Here is an 18,155-nt window from a genome sequence, read left to right on the forward strand (position 1 = left end):
TCTACCTGGAACATTGTTCTCCCAAATATAGTCGTGGCTCACTCCCTCACTTAGTTTGGGTCTTTCCTCAAACATCCATTTCTCAGTAAAATATTCCTGGATTCTTTAAATTTTAAAATTCTTCGTCCTCGCTCTTGGCACTTCCTTGTCTCTCTTCCCTGCTTTATTTGTCACCTTAGCATCACCATCTGACATGCTCTTGTGTTTTCTTACTGTTTATCTAGCCACCTTCCCACCCCCAGAGGTTTTAAGTTTAATGCATCCCTTTTCTTGTTTGTTTTGTCCACCAATACGCTCAATAGGTATTAGTGGAAGGGAGGAAAAAGAAATGGAAAGGAAGGAGAGGGGGAGAGAGAGAGAGAGAGAGAGAGAGAGAGAAAAGAAAGATGGAGAAGAAGGGCGGGTTTCAGGAAGTAGCAAAGGGTCATGAGACCCAAATTTGGTTTCTTGCCTTCAACCACCCAGTGACTTCAGAAACTTGGCATTGGTTGTCGGCTCCTTGCCCCAGGGGCTGTCCCCTTTCTATGGGCACTGGGCAGAGACAGGGTGTTCTATCGCGTCTCTGTCTGGAGCAATGATGCTTATTATTAGTCAGCAGGGCCTGCTGCTGGTTTTTAAAATGGAGAGGTTAATTTTGAGGGGAGAGATGGGGAAGAACTGTAAGCTATACTACCCCAAAGCCAACTGACTACCGGTGATTAGAAAGGAGTGTGACTTGAAGTGTTTGATTCTCTTTCCAATGACACGTATATAATTATGGAACTGAAAACTCACAACTAAATGGAAGTCAGAAGTGATTACAGATGTGACAGAGTTTGCCAGGGGTGTTTAGAGTTAGTCCCAGGAGGCAACCTTTAAACATCTGTTATTGTGAGAGTGCCTAGAAAACAGGGCTCAATCAAAGGAGACTCAACAAAGAAAGAAATCACATAATGAAATTCTAGTGATTTGCATAAATTGCTATACTAAATGTTATGCAGAGGTCCCTTACTTAACCTGTGGTGTAATGACCTGAAGTGTACCTCTGTAACAAATTAATCTTGCAGAAGGACTATTTACTATTGTTTGCTACAAAATAACTTCCAGGCTGGGCTCTGTGGCTCAGGCCTGTAATCCCAGCACTTTGGGAGGCTGACACGGGCAGGTCACCTGAGGTCAGGAGTTCAAGACTAGCCTGACCAACATGGAGAAACCCTGTCTCTAATAAAAATACAAAATTAGCCGGGTGTGGTGGTGCATGCCTGTAATCCCAGCTACTAGAGAGGCTGAGGCAGGAGAATCGCTTGAACCCAGGAGGCGGAGGTTGCGGTGAGCTGAGATGGCACCATTGCACTCCAGCCTGGGCAACAAGAGTGAAATTCCGTCTCAAAACAAAAACAAAAACAAAAACAAAAAATTAACTTCTATAGTTTCAGAAAGAAAACTGGCAGAGATCGCTGGTGCCTCTCATAGGAAAGAGCAGAAACTAGCAGTGTGTTCCACTTTTACTTCTTCCTCTTCCTCCAAAATCTGGGTGATTTCTCTATGCTGGGAGTCAACAATGTTAACATTAATAGAATCACTCCATATGTATTTGTGGGATGCAGAATAATGGCCCTTCCGATGATGTCCACTCCTAATACTGGAAGTCTGTCAATATGTTACATTATAAAACAAAGAAGAATTAAGGTTGCAAATCAGCTGACTTTGAGATGGGGAGACTTCAGGCCCAATGTAATCACAAGGCTCCTTGAGTATGGAAGAGGGAGGCAGAAGAACATGAGAGCCAGAGAGAGATGACTTTACTGACATTACTTTCAAGATGAGAGGCAAATACAAGCCAAGAAATGTGGGCAGCTTCTAGATGCTCCAAAGAGTATGAAAACAGCTTCTCCCCTAGAGCCTCAAGAAAGAAATGTAGCCCTGCTCATACCTTGATTTTAGTTTGTTAGACTCTGACCTACGGGAACTGTTAAGATCATACTCTGTATTGTGTTAAGTGCCAAGTTTGTGGTAATTTGGTAGAGCAGTAATAGAAAACAAATACAATATTGTTTTGCTGTCTGCATTTGTCATTTAATTTCACACACAGAAGTTATTTTCTCTTCTGCCTCCTGCCTCCAGAATTCTTCCTCACTGTTGCTGGTTTCCTATAAATTACTCTATCCTATCCCAGTGGTTCTCAATGGGGTAGGGGAACAATTTTGTCCCCCAGGGACATTTGACAATGTCCAGAGATATTTTTGGTTGTCACAACTGGGAAGTAGGTGGTATTGCTACTGGCATCCAGTGGATAGAGGCCAGGATGCTGCTAAAGAATTGTCCAGCCCCAAATGTCAATAGCACCACTGTTGAGAAAACCCTGTTGTACGCATATATCAGCTTATATAACATATGGAGTTTGGGGATAAGTGTCTACATGAAAAGAATTTCTGTGCCTATCTCCCCGACTCCCACTCCCCGCTTTTTTTTTTTGGTCCTGCTTTTTTATACATGCATTCTCAAGGGGGTAACATCACCCCTCAGGGAGTAAAAAATGGTTTTTGAGGGATGTCTTCGTCACTTTGTGCTGCAATAACAAATTACCGTAGACCAGGTGGCTTAAAGAACATTTATTTAGGCCGGGCGCGGAGGCTCACGGCTGTAATCCCAGCACTTTGGGAGGCTGAGGCGGGCGATTCATGAGGTCAGGAGATCGAGAGCATCCTGGCTAACACGGTGAAACCCCGTCTCTACTGAAAATACAAAAAATTAGCTGGGCGTGGTGGCGGGCGCCTATAGTCCCAGCTACTCGGGAGGCCGAGGCAGGAGAGTGGTGTGAACCTGGGAGGTGGAGCTTGCACTGAGCCGAGATCACACCAATGCACTCCAGCCTGGGCGACAGAGTGAGACTCCACCTCTAAATAAATAAATAAATTTTTAAAAATAACATTTATTTATCACACTTTTGGAGCTGGAAAGTTCAAGACACCAGCAAGTTGGGTGTCTGGTAAGGGGCCCGGTCTCTGCTTCCAATATGGCGCCTTTATCACTGCATTCTCACATGGCAGAAGAGCAAAAAGCGCCAGGACACTCCAACATCTTTTACAAATATATCATTCATGACTTAATCAACTCCTAACGACCCACCTCTTAATACTATCACATAGTGATTAACTTTCAACATATTAATTTGGAGGAACACATTCAAACCATAGCAAGAGGTTTCTAAATTTAGCTCAAAGAATGGCAAAGTAATGAACTGAACTTTACATTAGCTCAAAAGAAATAGGGGAAGGTTTGTCTGTATGTGTTTATCATTCATCCCTCCTTCCTTTGTTCCTTCACATGTATGTGGAAACTTTTTTTTCCATAAAGAAAAACTAAACGTCATCTCACCTTTCCTCACCCCCAGACAAACCACTCCAATAAACCAAAACCAAAAGCCAAAAATAATTGTATCCTTATGCTTTGCCATGGGTATAAAGTAAGAAAGCACACATTTTAGGCAGCTGTGGGCCATGCTGTCATAATGATATGTCTCTTGTGATATTGGGAATTTGAATGATTAAACTGATTATTCAGTTATTTGAATGATGTCATTCTGTTGCAGTTCCTCTGGCTATTTTGCTTTCATACTGCAAATGTGTTAAAAATTTAAGTCCCAGCTTGAACTTTTCTTTATGCTGAGATCAGCCTTGTGGATTGTCTCATTATACAGTGCCTGCCGGGGTGGCACTTCTGGGCGTGCTGGCAGCACTCTCGGGTCAGCAGGAACTATTTCAACTCAATTAATAAAGCAAAAGAAAGGGATCTGGTTGACCTACAAGGTCCAACTCTGCAAGAATTAACTCTAACTACAATGGTGATTATTCACAACTTGCCCATCTTCTGAGAAAGTAAAGCCTTTTTCAGAGGTATTTTTCCCTCCTTTAAATGAAAGCATCCATTCTTGCTCTCTTTAAAAAAAAAAAAAACTTTCAGAGAATATCAGAAGACTTATTATCTCTGAGTTTTTTTTTAATCTATAGAAGATTGCCTAAGAGATCCATGCAATAAATGATTTCTAAATCCCGAAAGAATGGCAAAATAAGGCTGTGAGGTTTGCTCAGCAGGACCTGCTCCAATCCAATCCACCCTCTCTTTCCCTTTGTACCTTGAAGGTGATCTTAATGCTTTTTCAGTTTTTATTTTTATTTTTGAGACAGGACCTTGCTATGCTGCCCAGGCTGGTCTCAAACTCCTGGGCTCAATGGATCCTCCTGCTTCATGAATTGGATAAAAAAGAAGCAGAAACCATCAGGCTTTAAAAGAATATCAAATTCATAATGAATATTATTGTTAAAAAACTCCTGACAATGGCTAAAACTAAACATGGTAAGATTTACTGCCAACTCAAAAATAATAAATTAAATCTTAGCACAAGGGAAAATCTGCAAAATTTGATAAGGCAGATGGAAGAAATTAGTTCATGAAAGAAAGGTGTTAATGGCTGAGGCTCTGATTGGCAAAAAAAAAAAAAAAAAATCAATGAATCAACTCTTTTTTCTTTTTCTTTTTTTGTTGAGATGGGGTCTTGTTCTGTCTCCCAGGCCAGAGTGCAGTGGTGTGATCAGGGCTCACTGGAGCCTCTACCACTAACACCTAGGCTCAAGTAATCCTCCAACCTCAGCCTCCCAAGTACCTGGCACTATAGGGACGTGTCACCATGTCCAGCTAATTTTTTAAACATTATTTGCAGAGATGAGGTCTCGCTAATGTTACCCAGACTGGTCTGGAACTTCTGGGCTCCAGTGATCCTCTCCCACCTCGGCTTCCCAAAGTGCTGGGATTACAGGTGTGAGCCATCACACCTAGGAAGAAGTAAATTTGTTTTCTAGAATGTAGATCAATACATCTATAGATAGATAATTAGTAAAGGCTCACGGTCAGGCACAATGGCTCACGCCTGTAATCCCAGCACTTTGGGAGGCCAAGGCAAGAGGATCGCTTAAGCTTGGGAGTTCAAGACGAGCCCAGGCAACACAGCGAAACCTCCTCTTTACAAATAATTTTTAAAAAATTAGCCTGGTATGGTGGTGTACACCTGTAGTTCTAGCTTTTTGAGAGGTTCAAGTGGGAGAATTGCTTGAGCCCAGGAATTTGAGGCCGCAGTGAGCTATAATCACGCCACTGCACTCTAGCCTGGGCGACAGAGAGACCCTGTATAAAAAAAAAAAAAAAAAAATGTGGGGTTGGGGAGCGTAATAGGAGTATTTATTATGAGACTAGCAGGTTTGTCCTAGAGTCTATAGGCAGAAATCCATCCAGGCCTGAAAGAAGATCTGGAATCACAAACCCAAGCAATGTGCTCTTTGCATTCAAAATTCTATCCTGTCATATTACGGGACAGAAATACCGGTTGCTTGAATGTGTGGCGCAGAAATTCTGAAGGGAGGCAGCCACTAACCTATTATACTTAGTCACATTGGCCTGTAAGCCCTGGAATACAGGGCTGATCAATTTTCTGGCTACTGGCTTTCTAAGCTGGTGCTCTCCCAAGCTTGAGCGTGCCTCAGAATCACCTGGAGGGCTTGTTCAATACCAGTTGCTGGCCTCGCCCTTAGAGTTTCTGATTCATTAAATCTGAGGTAGAGCTCGAAAAAATTGCTTTTTTTTTTTTTTTTTTTTTGAGACGGAGTATCACTCTGTCGCCTAGGCTGGAGTGCAGTGGCACGATATTGGCTCACTGCAACCTCTGCCTCCCGGGTTCAAGCGATTCTCCTGCCTCAGCCTCCTGAGTAGCTGGGACCACAGGTACGTGCCACCACACCCAGCTAATTTTCTGTATTTTTAGTAGAGACGGGGTTTCACCGTGTTAGCCAGGATGGTCTGGATCTCCTGACCTTGTGATCCGCCCCCCCTTGGCCTCCCAAAGTGCTGGGATTACAGGCATGAGCCACTGCACCTGGCTGAAAAATTGCATTTCTAACAAGTTTTCAGGTGATGCTAATGGTGCTGATCCAGTGACCACACTTCGAGAATTTTTGGTCTAGGTGACTTTCCCAGTGAGGGAAGAATGTACTGCACTTGGAGAATTCACCAGTGGAGGAGAGTTGCTGATAAACTGAAGCTGAGTGAAGAGTTGATGGTTGAAAAGGGAACCACCTGGGTCTCTAAGTCTCCTCTGAGTATTGGTGACAAGGTAGGATAGAAAATTTAGGAGACACCTGGGGCGGTGTAATCCCAGCACTTTGGGAGGCTGAGGTGGACAGATCACTTGAGGCTAGAGTTTGAGACCAGCTTGGCCAACGTTGCGAAAACCTGTCTCTACAAAAAATACAAACATTTGCCAGGCGTGTGCCTGTAGTCCCAGCTACTCGGGAGGCTGAGGCACGACAGTCGCCTGAACTTGGGAGGAGGAGGTTGCAGTGAATGGAGGGCCATAGACTCTGTCTGGAAAAAAAAGAAAAAGAAAAAAAGAAAAGAAAAATAAATAAAAGAAAACTTAGGAGAATGGTCAGTTAATGAACTCATACTAGGAGAGATTGCACAGCTGGGAGGAATTCTCATTGAAGTGGGTTTTCAACAGAATAAACAGGAAGACTGAATGGGAAAATCTGTGAGTCAGCAATATATATTGTTCCTTTAGATAGCATGCCTGTTGTTAGGGAAAGTTTTGTGTTTGATGGTTTGTTTTTTTTTTTCCCCTCACCCCAGTGAAAAAGTAGGATTTCTTTTTTAACTGTGACCAATAGAGTACTGAAAATAATCAGGCATTTCATATAGCATTTTTTATTTATTGAACTGTCATACACTTCTCTTCTTTATTTTCTTTCTTACTTTTTAAAAAAATATCTGATGGTCATTACCAAGGCTTTTAGAATGCAGTTTCTCATTTGCTGTGGACATGACCATAAAAAAATTTCCCAGTAGGTTTTCTATCTGCTACTTTGCTAGCAATCAGCTTATTGGGAACAGCTGATTAACTGTAATAGAAATGCAATACAAATACAATGTGAACTACATGTGATTTTTCTTTTTTTTCTAATAACTTTCATCAGTAATCAATGAGATTTTAAAATTCTGCTAGATCTCTTGAATCATGCAAATGTGCTTTGCCTTTGTATTGTAACCCTTGTGGGATGCTAATAACCAAGCAGTTTGTAGTAGAGTTAACTCAGGCTGGTTCTAGGACTCATTCATGTTCACTCACTGTACAATCATCTCTGGAAATGTAAAATTTACTTGTATATTGTTATGTAGGGCTGACAGGACAGCTGGATCAGTTTCATTAAAAAGGGCAAACTTGAAGATCTTTTGACTCCAGCTTTTTAGGGGATCTAAAGTGACCTTGATGGACAGTGGAAGAAATCACAACATGGAATTCCTTGAATAAAAATTTATTGACTTTAAATTAAAAAAAAAAAAATATCTGTTTAGTATGTTATTAAATCAATGCAGCACTTAAAAAAATTCAACTGGGGTTTCCAGATGGCATTATTTTTTCCACTCTATTCAATGAAGCATCTTGGCCAGATGGTTTCTGTTGTTGATTGTTTTGGATTTTTATATATACATTATTGTGTAGACTGTAGTCATTACATTTAGACATAACCCTTTTTCCTACTAGATTCTTCTCCAAATGAATGAAAAGATACTAGATAGTATTAAGATTAGACAATAAGAGACTCAGAATAGTCAAGAGATTGGGTCTATATCTGAAATATAAGTTTGCTGACCTTCAGCTCCACAGAGAATAAGCTCCTCAAAAATAGGGTGGAACCATTATGTGGAGTGAGGCCTTTTCTGTACCTACTTCTTATCTCACTTTCATTCCTTTCTCTGGAGCATCCATTCTCCTTATCCTAACACTTAGAAAAATACTTCCAGGTACCTCTCATTGAGAAGTACAGTATTTTTTTTTTTTTTTTTTTTTGAGACAGGGTCTCATATTGTTGCCCAGGATGGAGTACAGCAGTACAGTCACCAATCACTGTAGCCTCTAACTCCCAGGCTCAAAGGATCCTCCCATCTCAGCTGCCTGGGTAGCTGGTACCTCAGGCGAGAGCCACCACACTCAACAATTTTTTTAAGTTTTTATAGAGACGGAGGTCTCACTATGTTCCCCAGCCTGGTCTTGAACTCTTGGGCTTAAGCCATTCTCCAGCCTCAGCCTCCCAAAGTGCTATGATTACAGGTGTCAGCCACCGTGCCCAGCCATCTTAAAATTCTAACAAAGTAATATGATCCTCAAGTCAGGGTGCACTGTATATGTGTGTGATTCTTTAAAACTGTTTCCTTTTGAAAATGATAGTTGCAAGAATATATTCCATCTCTCATGCTATTCAAGATATGACCTTGATGCTCCTGTTATAAAGAGATGAGGTCCATGTCCCCTACCCTTGGATCTGGGTGTGCTTGTGACTACCTTTTAACCAATAATGCAGCAAAATTCATGCCACATGACTTCTGAGGCATGATCAGAAAACGTGATGCAACTTCTCCTTTATCCCATGAAACACTTGCATTGGAGCCCTAAGCAGCTCTGTAAGCAGTCTGACTGCCCTGAGGCCGCCATGTTGTGAGGAAGTCCAAAGTAGCCCACACGTAGAGAGCCTGTGGCCAAGCCCTGTAACTACCTAAAGAGGGAAGTGCCCAGCTAGCCCCTAGCAGCTCCATCCTCCTGCTGTTCCAGCTCCACCCACTATCTGATGGCCAAGAGACCCTGAGCCAGAAATGCCCAGCCAAGAGCTTCCTAGCTTCCTAACCAACAGATGTCATCAGAGGTAACAAAATAATGCTGTTATCATATGCCACTAAGTTATGAGGTGATTTGTTATACTGCAGTAGTTGACTGGAATGTTCCCTAAAACGGGTGAGAATGATTCAAAACAATTATATCAGTGAGGTTTCCTTAGTTACAAACAGGAGAAACTGACTCTGTCTAATTGAACAAATGTATACGATAAATGTCCAAATCAAGAAATGAGAAAAATAAGATAAAAATAAAATGGAAGGATGGAGATCAAGATAAAGAGCAGAAATCAATGAAACAAAACAAATTTAGTCAATCAACAGAGCAAAACATTGGGCCACTGAAAAAGTAACAAAGTAGATAAAAGTTTAGTAGGCCTGATCAAGAAAGAAAAAGCACAAATAAATAAAATTAAGAATGGGAAACTAGACCAGGCACAGTGGCTCACGACTTGTAATCCCAGCACTTTGGGAGGCCAAGGTGGGTGGATCATGAGGCCAGGAGTTCGAGACCAGCCTAACCAACATGGTAAAACCCTGTCTCTATTAAAATACAAAAATTAGCTGGGCATGGTGGCATGTGCCTGTAATCCCAGCTATTCAGGAGCCTGAGGCAGGAGAATGGCTTGAACCGGAGGGAGGTGGAGGTTGCAGTGAGCCGAGATCATGCCACTGCACTCCAGTCTGGGCGACAGAGCGAGTCTCCGTCTCAAAAAAAAAAAAAAAAAAAAAAAAATATAGAGTTGATATCAATCAAAGACATAAGAGGATACACACAACTTTATTCCATTAAATGTGAAAGTTTATACAACATGGACAAACTCCTAGAATAATAATTTATCAAACTGATTCAGGAAGACAAAGAAAGCCTCTAAAATCTTTAATGACGAATTTGGTTGCCACTAGTCACATGTGGCTATTGACACTTGAAATGTGACTACAGCAACTAAGGAATTAAATTTTGAATTTGATTTCATTTTAACTAATTTAAATTTAAATTTTAAAACTGACAGGGTGCGTAGGCTCACACCTGTAATCCTGGCACTTTGGGAGGTTGAGGTGGGAGGACTGCTTGGAGGCCACGAATTCAAGACTAGCCTGGGCAACATAGGGAGAATCCCATCTCTACAAAAAAAAAAAAAAAAATTACTGGGGTGTGGTGGCAAACACCTGTGGTCCTAGCTAATTGAGAGGCTGAGGTGGGAGCATCTCTTGAGCCCATGAGTTTGAAGCTGTAACGAGTTATATGATTTGCCACTGTACTGCAACAGCTTGGGCGAGAAGGCCAGACCTGTTTCTAAAAAAAAAAACAACAAAAAAAACTGCCACAGTGTGAATTTTTTTTTTTTTTTCATTAAACACAACTTGAAAGTTTTGGTTGGGCTGTATTTAACTTTAACCACTGCATCTCATAACCTATTATTACTGCATTGTAGTGTGTGTGCTGGAGTTGTGCACTGTTTTCAGTATTGCCCATAAACACATCACTGGTCTTGTTGGTGTCAATGGATTGATTCAGTTTGAATGAGTTTTTTCTATGCACAGATGAAATAGTGGAGTATGTTTATTTGAATATTTTATGAAGACATCAAATAAAACATAATTTACATAGTGATACATAAATCATAAATAGAAATTTGTATTATTTCGTTATAACAAAATCACTTTTCTAGTTAAAAATTAAGTATAGACAAAGTTTTAAATTTAAAATAAGATACATTATGCAGAATTTTGGAGCAATATAGAAACTAATACCATGAATGGAAAGGTAAAGAAAAAAATAACCTGGAAGAAGGTATGTCACAAATGTCATGATGAATGGCAGCTGCAATTTGCTGTGGCAGAGCAAACTGCCAGAGCTATCTGTTGCTATGTGACGACGTCACTGCTCTGACACAAACATGCTTGGAAATTTTTGTGTTTTAAATGTCTCTGTTTTCATTTGTAATAAGTAGCTCTTGATATAGTCCACAAAAAAAGCACTTTGTGGTCTTCAATAATTTTAAGAGTGGAGAGGAGTTCTGAGATCAAAAGTTCGAGAACTGCTGCTCTAGGGCACAGAAAAGGCAGTTTAAGCGGCATGATGTTTCGGTATTAGCAACTAGCAGGACTCATTGGAACATTTTAAAATGAGGAATGACCTTAAATGTTTTTAATTGGCCTTATCTTTAATAGACTCCATCTTTCTCTCTTTTTCCTAATGCCCCTCCTTCATCTAGGTCCTCATACTCCAGTACGCCACTTGGCTTATCTTAATTGAGTTTGGGATAAGAAGACTCTAATATTTAGGTTCTTCTTCCTTTTATTCACATCTAGATGAACCTATCTTGTGTTGTTTTGCAGGCTCTGTTAATCGTAAGGGCTAATGAGGTAGCTTTCCCAGGAAGTAATTTGCATTTTTAACACCTAACTTTTGAAGACACAGTCACTTCATTCAACGTTATTTTGGTCAGAATGAGGAAGGTGGAGTAGGCAGAAATCCACTATGAATATTCTGAGAATCCGAACACACTGAGCCATAGACACCACAGGATTAATAAATGAGGCTCCTTGGAATGACAGCAACACAATGCAATTTCCACTGCAGCTACAGCACGCTGGGTACAGCCCAACCAGAGGATGCTGCTGAGCATCCTCCTCTGGCACTAGGGGGCCCAGCGAATTTCCAGTGGCCAGTGGTGTGGCTGGTGGCTGACTTGGGTTATAGCTCTATAGCCTCTGCTAGTTACTTGCAAAGTCTCATAGGAAGAAGACAGCCTCTAAAAAACGCTCATAGACACCAATATTATTTTATAGGCATTATCATCGAAGAGAGGGTCTTGGATCCTTTGCAATGGCTGTTTTTCACTTACATTCTTCTTTTCAAATTTAAATAGTGGTAACCTCTTACACATTTTTAAATAGTCTTTTATTTATTTATTTACTTATTTTTGAGACAGAGTCTCACTCTGTTGCCTAGGCTGGAGTGCAGTGGCATGATCTCAGCTTACAATAAACTCTGCCTCCTGCGTTCAAGGGATTTTTGTGACTCAGCCTCCCTAGTGGCTGGGATTACAGGTGTGCGCTACCACGTCCGGCTAATTTTTGTATTTTTAGTAGAGATGGGGTTTTGCCATGTTGGCCGGGCTGGTCTTGAACTCCTGGCCTCAAGAGATCCGTCTGCCTTGACCTCTCAAAGTGCTGGGATTACAAGCGTGAGCCACCGCGCCCAGCCTAGAGCAGTTAGTTCATGGCAAAACTGTGAACTTCAGAGTTCTCAAGCACCTCCTACCTCCACAAACGCACAGCTTCTCCCACTATCAAACATCCTGCACCACAGTGGTACATTTGTCATCACTAATGAACCTACACTGATATATCATTCAAAGCCATGGTTTATTATTTTATTTTACTTTTTTGAGACGGAGTTTCGCTCTTGTTGCCCAGGCTGGAGTGCAATGGCGTGATCTTGGCTCACCGTAACCTCGGCCTCCCAGGTTCAAGCGATTCTCCTGCCTCACCCTCCCTGGTAGGTGGGATTACAGGCATGTGCCGCCACACCCGGCTAATTTAGTATTTTTAGTAGAGACAGAGTTTTTTCGATGTTGGTCAGGCTGGTCTCGAACTCCTGACCTTAGGTGATCCGCCCTCCTCGGCCTCCCAAAGTGCTGGAATTACAGGCGTGAGCCACCGCGCCCGGCCTCAAAGCCATAGCTTACATTTTTTTTTTTTTAGACGGGGTCTCCTCGCTCTGTCACCCAGGCTGGAAGGCACTGGGGAGAGCATGACTCACTGCAGCCTCAACCTCCCATCTCAAGAGATCCTCCTGCATCAGCCTCTTGGGTAGCTGGGACTACAGGTGCACACCACCAAACCCTGCTAATTTTTGTAGAGACGGAGTTTTGCCATATTGCCTAGGCTAGTCTCCAATACCTGGGCTCAATGATCCTCCCACATCAGCCTCCCAAAGTGCTGGGATTACAGGTGTGAGCCACTGTGCCCAGCTAGGGCTCACTCTTGACATTGTAGGTTCTATAGGTTTTGAGAAATGTATAAAAACACATATTCAGCATTATAGTATCATACAGAATACTTTCCCCGCCCTAAAAATCCTCTGTGCTCTATTCATCCCTCCTTCCCCTCTAGCCTTTAGTAACCACTGATCTTTTTACTGTCTCCAGTTTTGCCCTTTCTTCTTTTTCTTCGAGACGGAGTTTCACCCTTTTTGCCCAGCCTGGAATGCAATGGCACTATCTCGGCTCATCATAACCTCCGCCTTCCAGGTTCAAGCGATTCTCCTGCCTCAGCCTCCCGAGTAGCTGGGATCACAGGCATGCGCCACCACCCCGGCTAATTTTGTATTTTCAGTAGAGACGGGGTTTCCCCATGTTGGTCAGGCTGGTCTTGAAGTCCCGACCTCAGGTGATCCACCCGCCTCGACCTCCCCAAGTGCCGGGATTACAGGCCTGAGCCACCGCGCCCGGCCCAGTTGCCTTTTCTAGAATGTCGTATAGTTACAATCACACACTACATAGCCTTTTTAGAGTGGTATCCTCTTTTATGATTTCTTTTCTGCCTTTTAGACTGTTCATATTAACCTCATTTTACCTGTGTAGAAGTAGATGATGGTTGATACATGAAAATGAAAATGCAAGCAAGCTACGAAGTGTGGCCTTGGGGAACTCCTGCATCAGCATCACATGAGGGTGATAAATTCCAGAGGCAGGGAAGAATAGAGGGCTACCGTGGTTAGGGAACTGTGTTTAGAAGGGTTTGGGTATCAAGAAAGCCTTGGAAAGAGAAGCAGGACCCACATCTGTGCAGGGCGAAGCAGGTCAGGGTAAGTGGCTCAATGTTTTCAAAGTGTAACACGAAGCCATTGGAGGCTTTTGAGCAGAGTAATCAGATCTTATTTACATTTTAAAAATAACACGCTGACTGTAGGAGGACCCAAGGAGCACTCTCCTAGTTAGGGAACCAGAGCAGTAGCTCAGGGAAGAGACAACGGTTTGCTCTCGCAATGCCAACGGTGAGAAACACGGATTGAACATATTTTGAAGGTAGAAGAGCTCAGACTTGCTAATGGATTGAACGGAGAATAAAAGGCAGTGAGAGAGAGTGTTAGGAGAGAAACATAATTTTGCTGGCTTCAGGAACTTGCAGATTTACCAACATAGTAAATATTGATACGGTGAAGAAACCTGGGGGTGGCGAAATAGGGTGTTGCACATGTAATTACGTCTTCCACGTGACATTTCCCCCACATTCTACACTGAAAAATTTCAGAGCAAACGAAAGAATTTTACAAGGAACATCCATATCCCCATTGCCTAAGTTTAACATCTTACTATATCATCTACTCATGCCTCTATTAGCCCATCTTACTTTAGTAACGCGTTTAAATTGCGGGCATCAATGCACTTTCCTCAGAATTCACCTCAGCACGCATACAATTTGTTTCTAGCTTTTTTCTTTTGATCTGAAATTTACATTCAAGGTGGAATGCCCAGATCTTGACTGCACATTAGCTGAGTTCGGACACACGCGTACACCCGTCTAAAATCTGAGATGCAAAAAAGGGGCATAATCAAACTGGCTGCTGGATGTAAGAATCTGGAGATTAGGAGAGGTCTCGCCTTGAAATATAAATCTGGGAATCACCAGAACATAGGTCTACTTAAGCTATGAGATTGGATAAAATCACCTACAGGGTGGAGAGGGAAAGGGAAGGGTCTGTGCCCTCAAAGACCACCGTTTGGAGGTCGGTTGGGTGGGAGCGGGGCCGGGGGGCGCAGGGGTTGAGCAAGCCCGAGTCAGCCGGGTTCCTGGCAAGCACCTCTGCTAGGCGCCAAGCCACCGCTCTGACCTGGGAGCCAACAGGTTGGGGGGCAGGGCTGGGGAGCAGGTCGTGGAAGGGGCCGCGGCCAGAGGCGGGAAGAGCAGCCGGGAGGAGGGGGGAGATGAGGAGGAGGAGGGGAGGAATACGCGGCTGAGGGAAACGATAAGAGGTTTACGGCTCGGAGGGGAAAAAAGAAGGAAGAGGAGGGGCTAAGCAAGTAAAAGGGGAGAAAGGGGAAGCGCAGGAGAAAAGAGGAGCCGGGAAGCGAGAGAGAGGGAGGGAAAGAGGGAGAGAGGGAGGGAGAGAGGAAGGGAGGGGAGCGGCGGGGCGGAGTCGCCGCAGCGGCCGGCCGAGGGCGGGCGGAGGGAGGGGGTGTGTGCGCGGGTCACATGGTCGCTGCTGCCCTCCCCGTCAGCCGCCCTCGCCGCCGCGGTGCGCTGGCTGCAGGAAGCCGCCGCGCCGCCGCTTTTGTTGTCAGGGACCCCGGGAGGAGCGCCGCTCGCCGGCCGCCGCCACCCTCTCTGGCTGCAGCCTGCTGTGCGCTGCGCGGCCTGGGGCCCGGGAGCCCCACCCGCTCTGCCCATGAAGGGGCCCCGCGACCACCGTTACTTCCAGCCCGGGGCGGCGCGGCGCTGAGGCGGCGGCGGCGGCGCTGCCCCCTCTGTGGGAAGCGGACGGCCCCGGCCCCCTCCGCGAGGGCACCATGGAGGTGAATGCGGGTAAGAGCCGGACTGCGGCGGGTGGGGGATGGCGGGAGGGAGCGCGCAGAGCCCGCGGGGCACTTCTTGGGGGCGGCGGCAGGGGGTGTCCCCAGGGTCGGTGGGGCGGCGTGGGCTGCTGCGCGCCGCGTGTCCGCCTCTGGCTCAGTTTCCATCGCCCGTTTGGCCGCCCCGCGCCCGCCCTCCCGTCTCCCTGCAAAGCCGCAGCGCGGCCCGGCGGCGCCCGACCCGGCCCCCCCCTCACATGGCCCGGCCTCGCGAGCCACGTGCGCGCTGTGTTTACGTTCGGCGGCGCCCGGGCGCCGGTTGGCTGGGCGGGCGCGTGACGCGGCATTACATAATGGGCGCTGAGGCGGCGGCGGCGGGCGGGGACACGTGAGGCCGGTCGGCTCCCTGACCCACATTCCCCGGGGCCGCAGGGACACGTGGGGGCGGGCGCGCGCGTGCGCGCGCTGGCTGGGAGCGCCGCAGCCTCCCGGGAGGCTCCGCCCCTTTGGAAGCCTCGGGGTAGTGACGTCGCCGCGATTCCCTCCTCCCCCGCGGGGTTGCACACTGCGGAGGAGGCCGCGCGTGCGCACCCGCTGAGCCCCGCGGCGAGGGGGCCCCGACGCGGGCGCTGACACCGCAGTGCGCCGGGCGCCGCAAGCTTTTTTCGCTAGGTGACCCCCAAGGCGCGGACCCCGCGCGAAACAGACGTACCGGCGCCTGACGAGCTGGTAGCTGTACACTTTGCAGATTCTGAGGAGGAAGTGCGGGGCGAGGGCGTGCTGCAGGCCGGAGGAGGCGCCTCGGGGAAGGCTTGGGGCTTTCCCGAAGGGATACGCTCGAGGGAGCTCCGAGGTGCTTCGATCACAAGCGATGCCCCGCAGACTGGGTAGCACCGCCCTTGTTAGGATGCCGCCTCACTGTTTACAAAAAAACCCCGTTTCCTCTAGGCCTGTCTCACACACCCACAGTCTTAAAAACTGCTTCCAGATCCCCTTGGGCTGAAATTTTCCTGTAAACGGGTCATACCCGGAGCTGAGCGTGCAGCTCACGTATGGTCAGGATGACTCAGGTGATCGTAGGTGACTCCTACACTATATGTAAAACTGGCCAGTCTTCATTTAAGAAAAACAAAACAAAACAACCTGTGGGTCACTGAATTTTCCTGAATCTGATCAAGAGAATTTGGCTTTATAAATACTTTTCTTGTCACATTTTGTTACATTGCAACAGAACAATAGGGTGCCCTTCCTTCCTTTTGTCTGCCCCAAGTGATGGAGCAGAGCTGAAGTAAGTGAGGTTATGGAAACAGCCAGCTTTTGTTTTATTTTTTGAGTTATAATGCGCCTCTAAGAATCTTGCCTCGATAACAAGTGTATTGTGAACTTTTCACCAAGAGTAAAAATAGTCATTTTCAAATTGTTTAATTATTTTTAAAATTTACTTCTTTTTTTTACCTGCCTCACAAAAATCTGGATCTAATTGTGTTTTAATTACCTAACGGACCTACTTAGTCTTTGAGGGCATTTTTAAAAATTTTACGAGTTTATCATAGAACTAAACTTATACGTGTTAGAATTTAGAGGTGATCAGGGTGAACCTCTTCTACCCTTTAGCATGAATTCTAGTAGCTTTAGTAGCCTCATGAGGGCTGGCTCAATTAGGAAGTTTTTCTCTGGTTTGAGCCCTTTTCCAGTACTTCGCTGTTCAAAATCTTGCCTTGTGGAGCTACACATTATAAAAATTCCTCCGAATGAGTGTTGACCATCCCCTTCCCCCTTCAGTTCTTGGATTTGCAGTTCTCATCTCTTGGTCCTTGCCCAGCGTTGTTTTTTCAGATCACTCATCATCCTTGTTGCCCTTTGGGATGGAGCACCCAGAAGTGAACAGGCTCTTGTGGAAGTGGCTGGATAATTATCAAGTTCCAAGTTGCCCTCTTTGTCTTGGATCCTGCTGCAAATGAATTCCCTGGCAGGCTTAGTTTTTTTGGCCTATTGCTTTGCTGACTCACAGTAACCTTGCAATCAACTAGGACCTTTCATGTGAACTGTTATGAAGTTAGATTTCATTCATTGTGCAGATAATTGCATGACCTGAAGTGTAGGAATTTACAGTGATCGTTCTTAAAATTACTCTTGTTCATTTGGCCTTAAGTTCAAAGCTGTTACAAGCTGCTACCCACCATATTTACAGTTTCTACCATCTGTCTGTAAGTGGGAGGTCTAATAAGAATTCACTTTAACTGGCCGGGCACAGTGGCTCACGCCTGTAAGCCCAGCCCTTTGGGAGGCTGAGCCAGGCGGATCTCCTGAGGTAAGGAGTTCGAGACCAGCGTGACCAACATTTGTCCTTCTCTACTAAACGGACAAAAATTAGCCGGGCATGGTGGTGGGCTCCTGTAATCCCAGCTACTCAATGAGACTGAGGCAGGAGAATAGCTTGAACCCGGGAGGTGGAGGTTGCAGTTGAGTCGAGATCGCGCTACTGCACTCCAGCCTCACTCTTGTGAGACTCCGTCTCAAAAAAAAAAAAAGCCTTTTAACTTTTGAATTTTTGTAAACATTGACCAAGGTGGGGCCAGATTCAGTGCTGTGTGGCACACCTCTACCCTTCCGTCTAGTTTGGTGTCAGTTGACAAACAACCAGTGATCTTACTGTCTTACTGTCCTTCATGACATCTCTGTGTCTGCTCGCCCCATGAGTAATGTGTGAAAACAATGGAGTGAAAATCTTGGAAAACAATTGTAGAGGTGGGGCAAGGAAATCTTTCCTTGGAGTGAGGAAAAGCCAGAATTGAAGTAAGAAGTTGCTCGACTGGTCAGTACGGTTAAGAGATTCAAAAAGGAGTGTGGAAATAACCAAAAAGAAACCACTGGATCCTTAAGACACATTAAAAAATGAGGTGAAGAATGTGTAGGGAGGGTTAGTTTGGTTTGAAC

General features: G+C 45.1%; 1 protein-coding gene and 1 non-coding gene across 4 annotated transcripts in view; both read left to right on the forward strand.

The window, feature by feature from the left end:
* Nucleotides 1-6,799: 6,799 nt before the first annotated feature.
* On the forward strand, nucleotides 6,800-6,920 carry LOC116274015. The gene has a single exon (XR_004182498.1). It is a non-coding gene; the product is annotated as a small nucleolar RNA SNORA32 (small nucleolar RNA).
* Nucleotides 6,921-14,901: 7,981 nt separating this feature from the next.
* The window catches only part of NR1D2 (nuclear receptor subfamily 1 group D member 2), a 50,950-nt gene continuing 47,696 nt past the window's right edge, over nucleotides 14,902-18,155 (forward strand). For 2 of the 3 annotated variants that reach the window (XM_009201796.4, XM_003895173.3), the window contains exon 1: nucleotides 14,902-15,231. In XM_009201796.4, coding sequence (XP_009200060.1) covers nucleotides 15,216-15,231 — 16 coding nt within the window. In that variant the 5' untranslated portion in view covers nucleotides 14,902-15,215. The remainder of the gene's footprint in view (nucleotides 15,232-18,155) is intronic. The other variant, XM_021934916.2, reaches the window with a different exon arrangement.

This window comes from Papio anubis, chromosome 2 (assembly GCF_008728515.1).
Source record: "Papio anubis isolate 15944 chromosome 2, Panubis1.0, whole genome shotgun sequence".
NCBI lineage: Eukaryota > Metazoa > Chordata > Mammalia > Primates > Cercopithecidae > Papio > Papio anubis.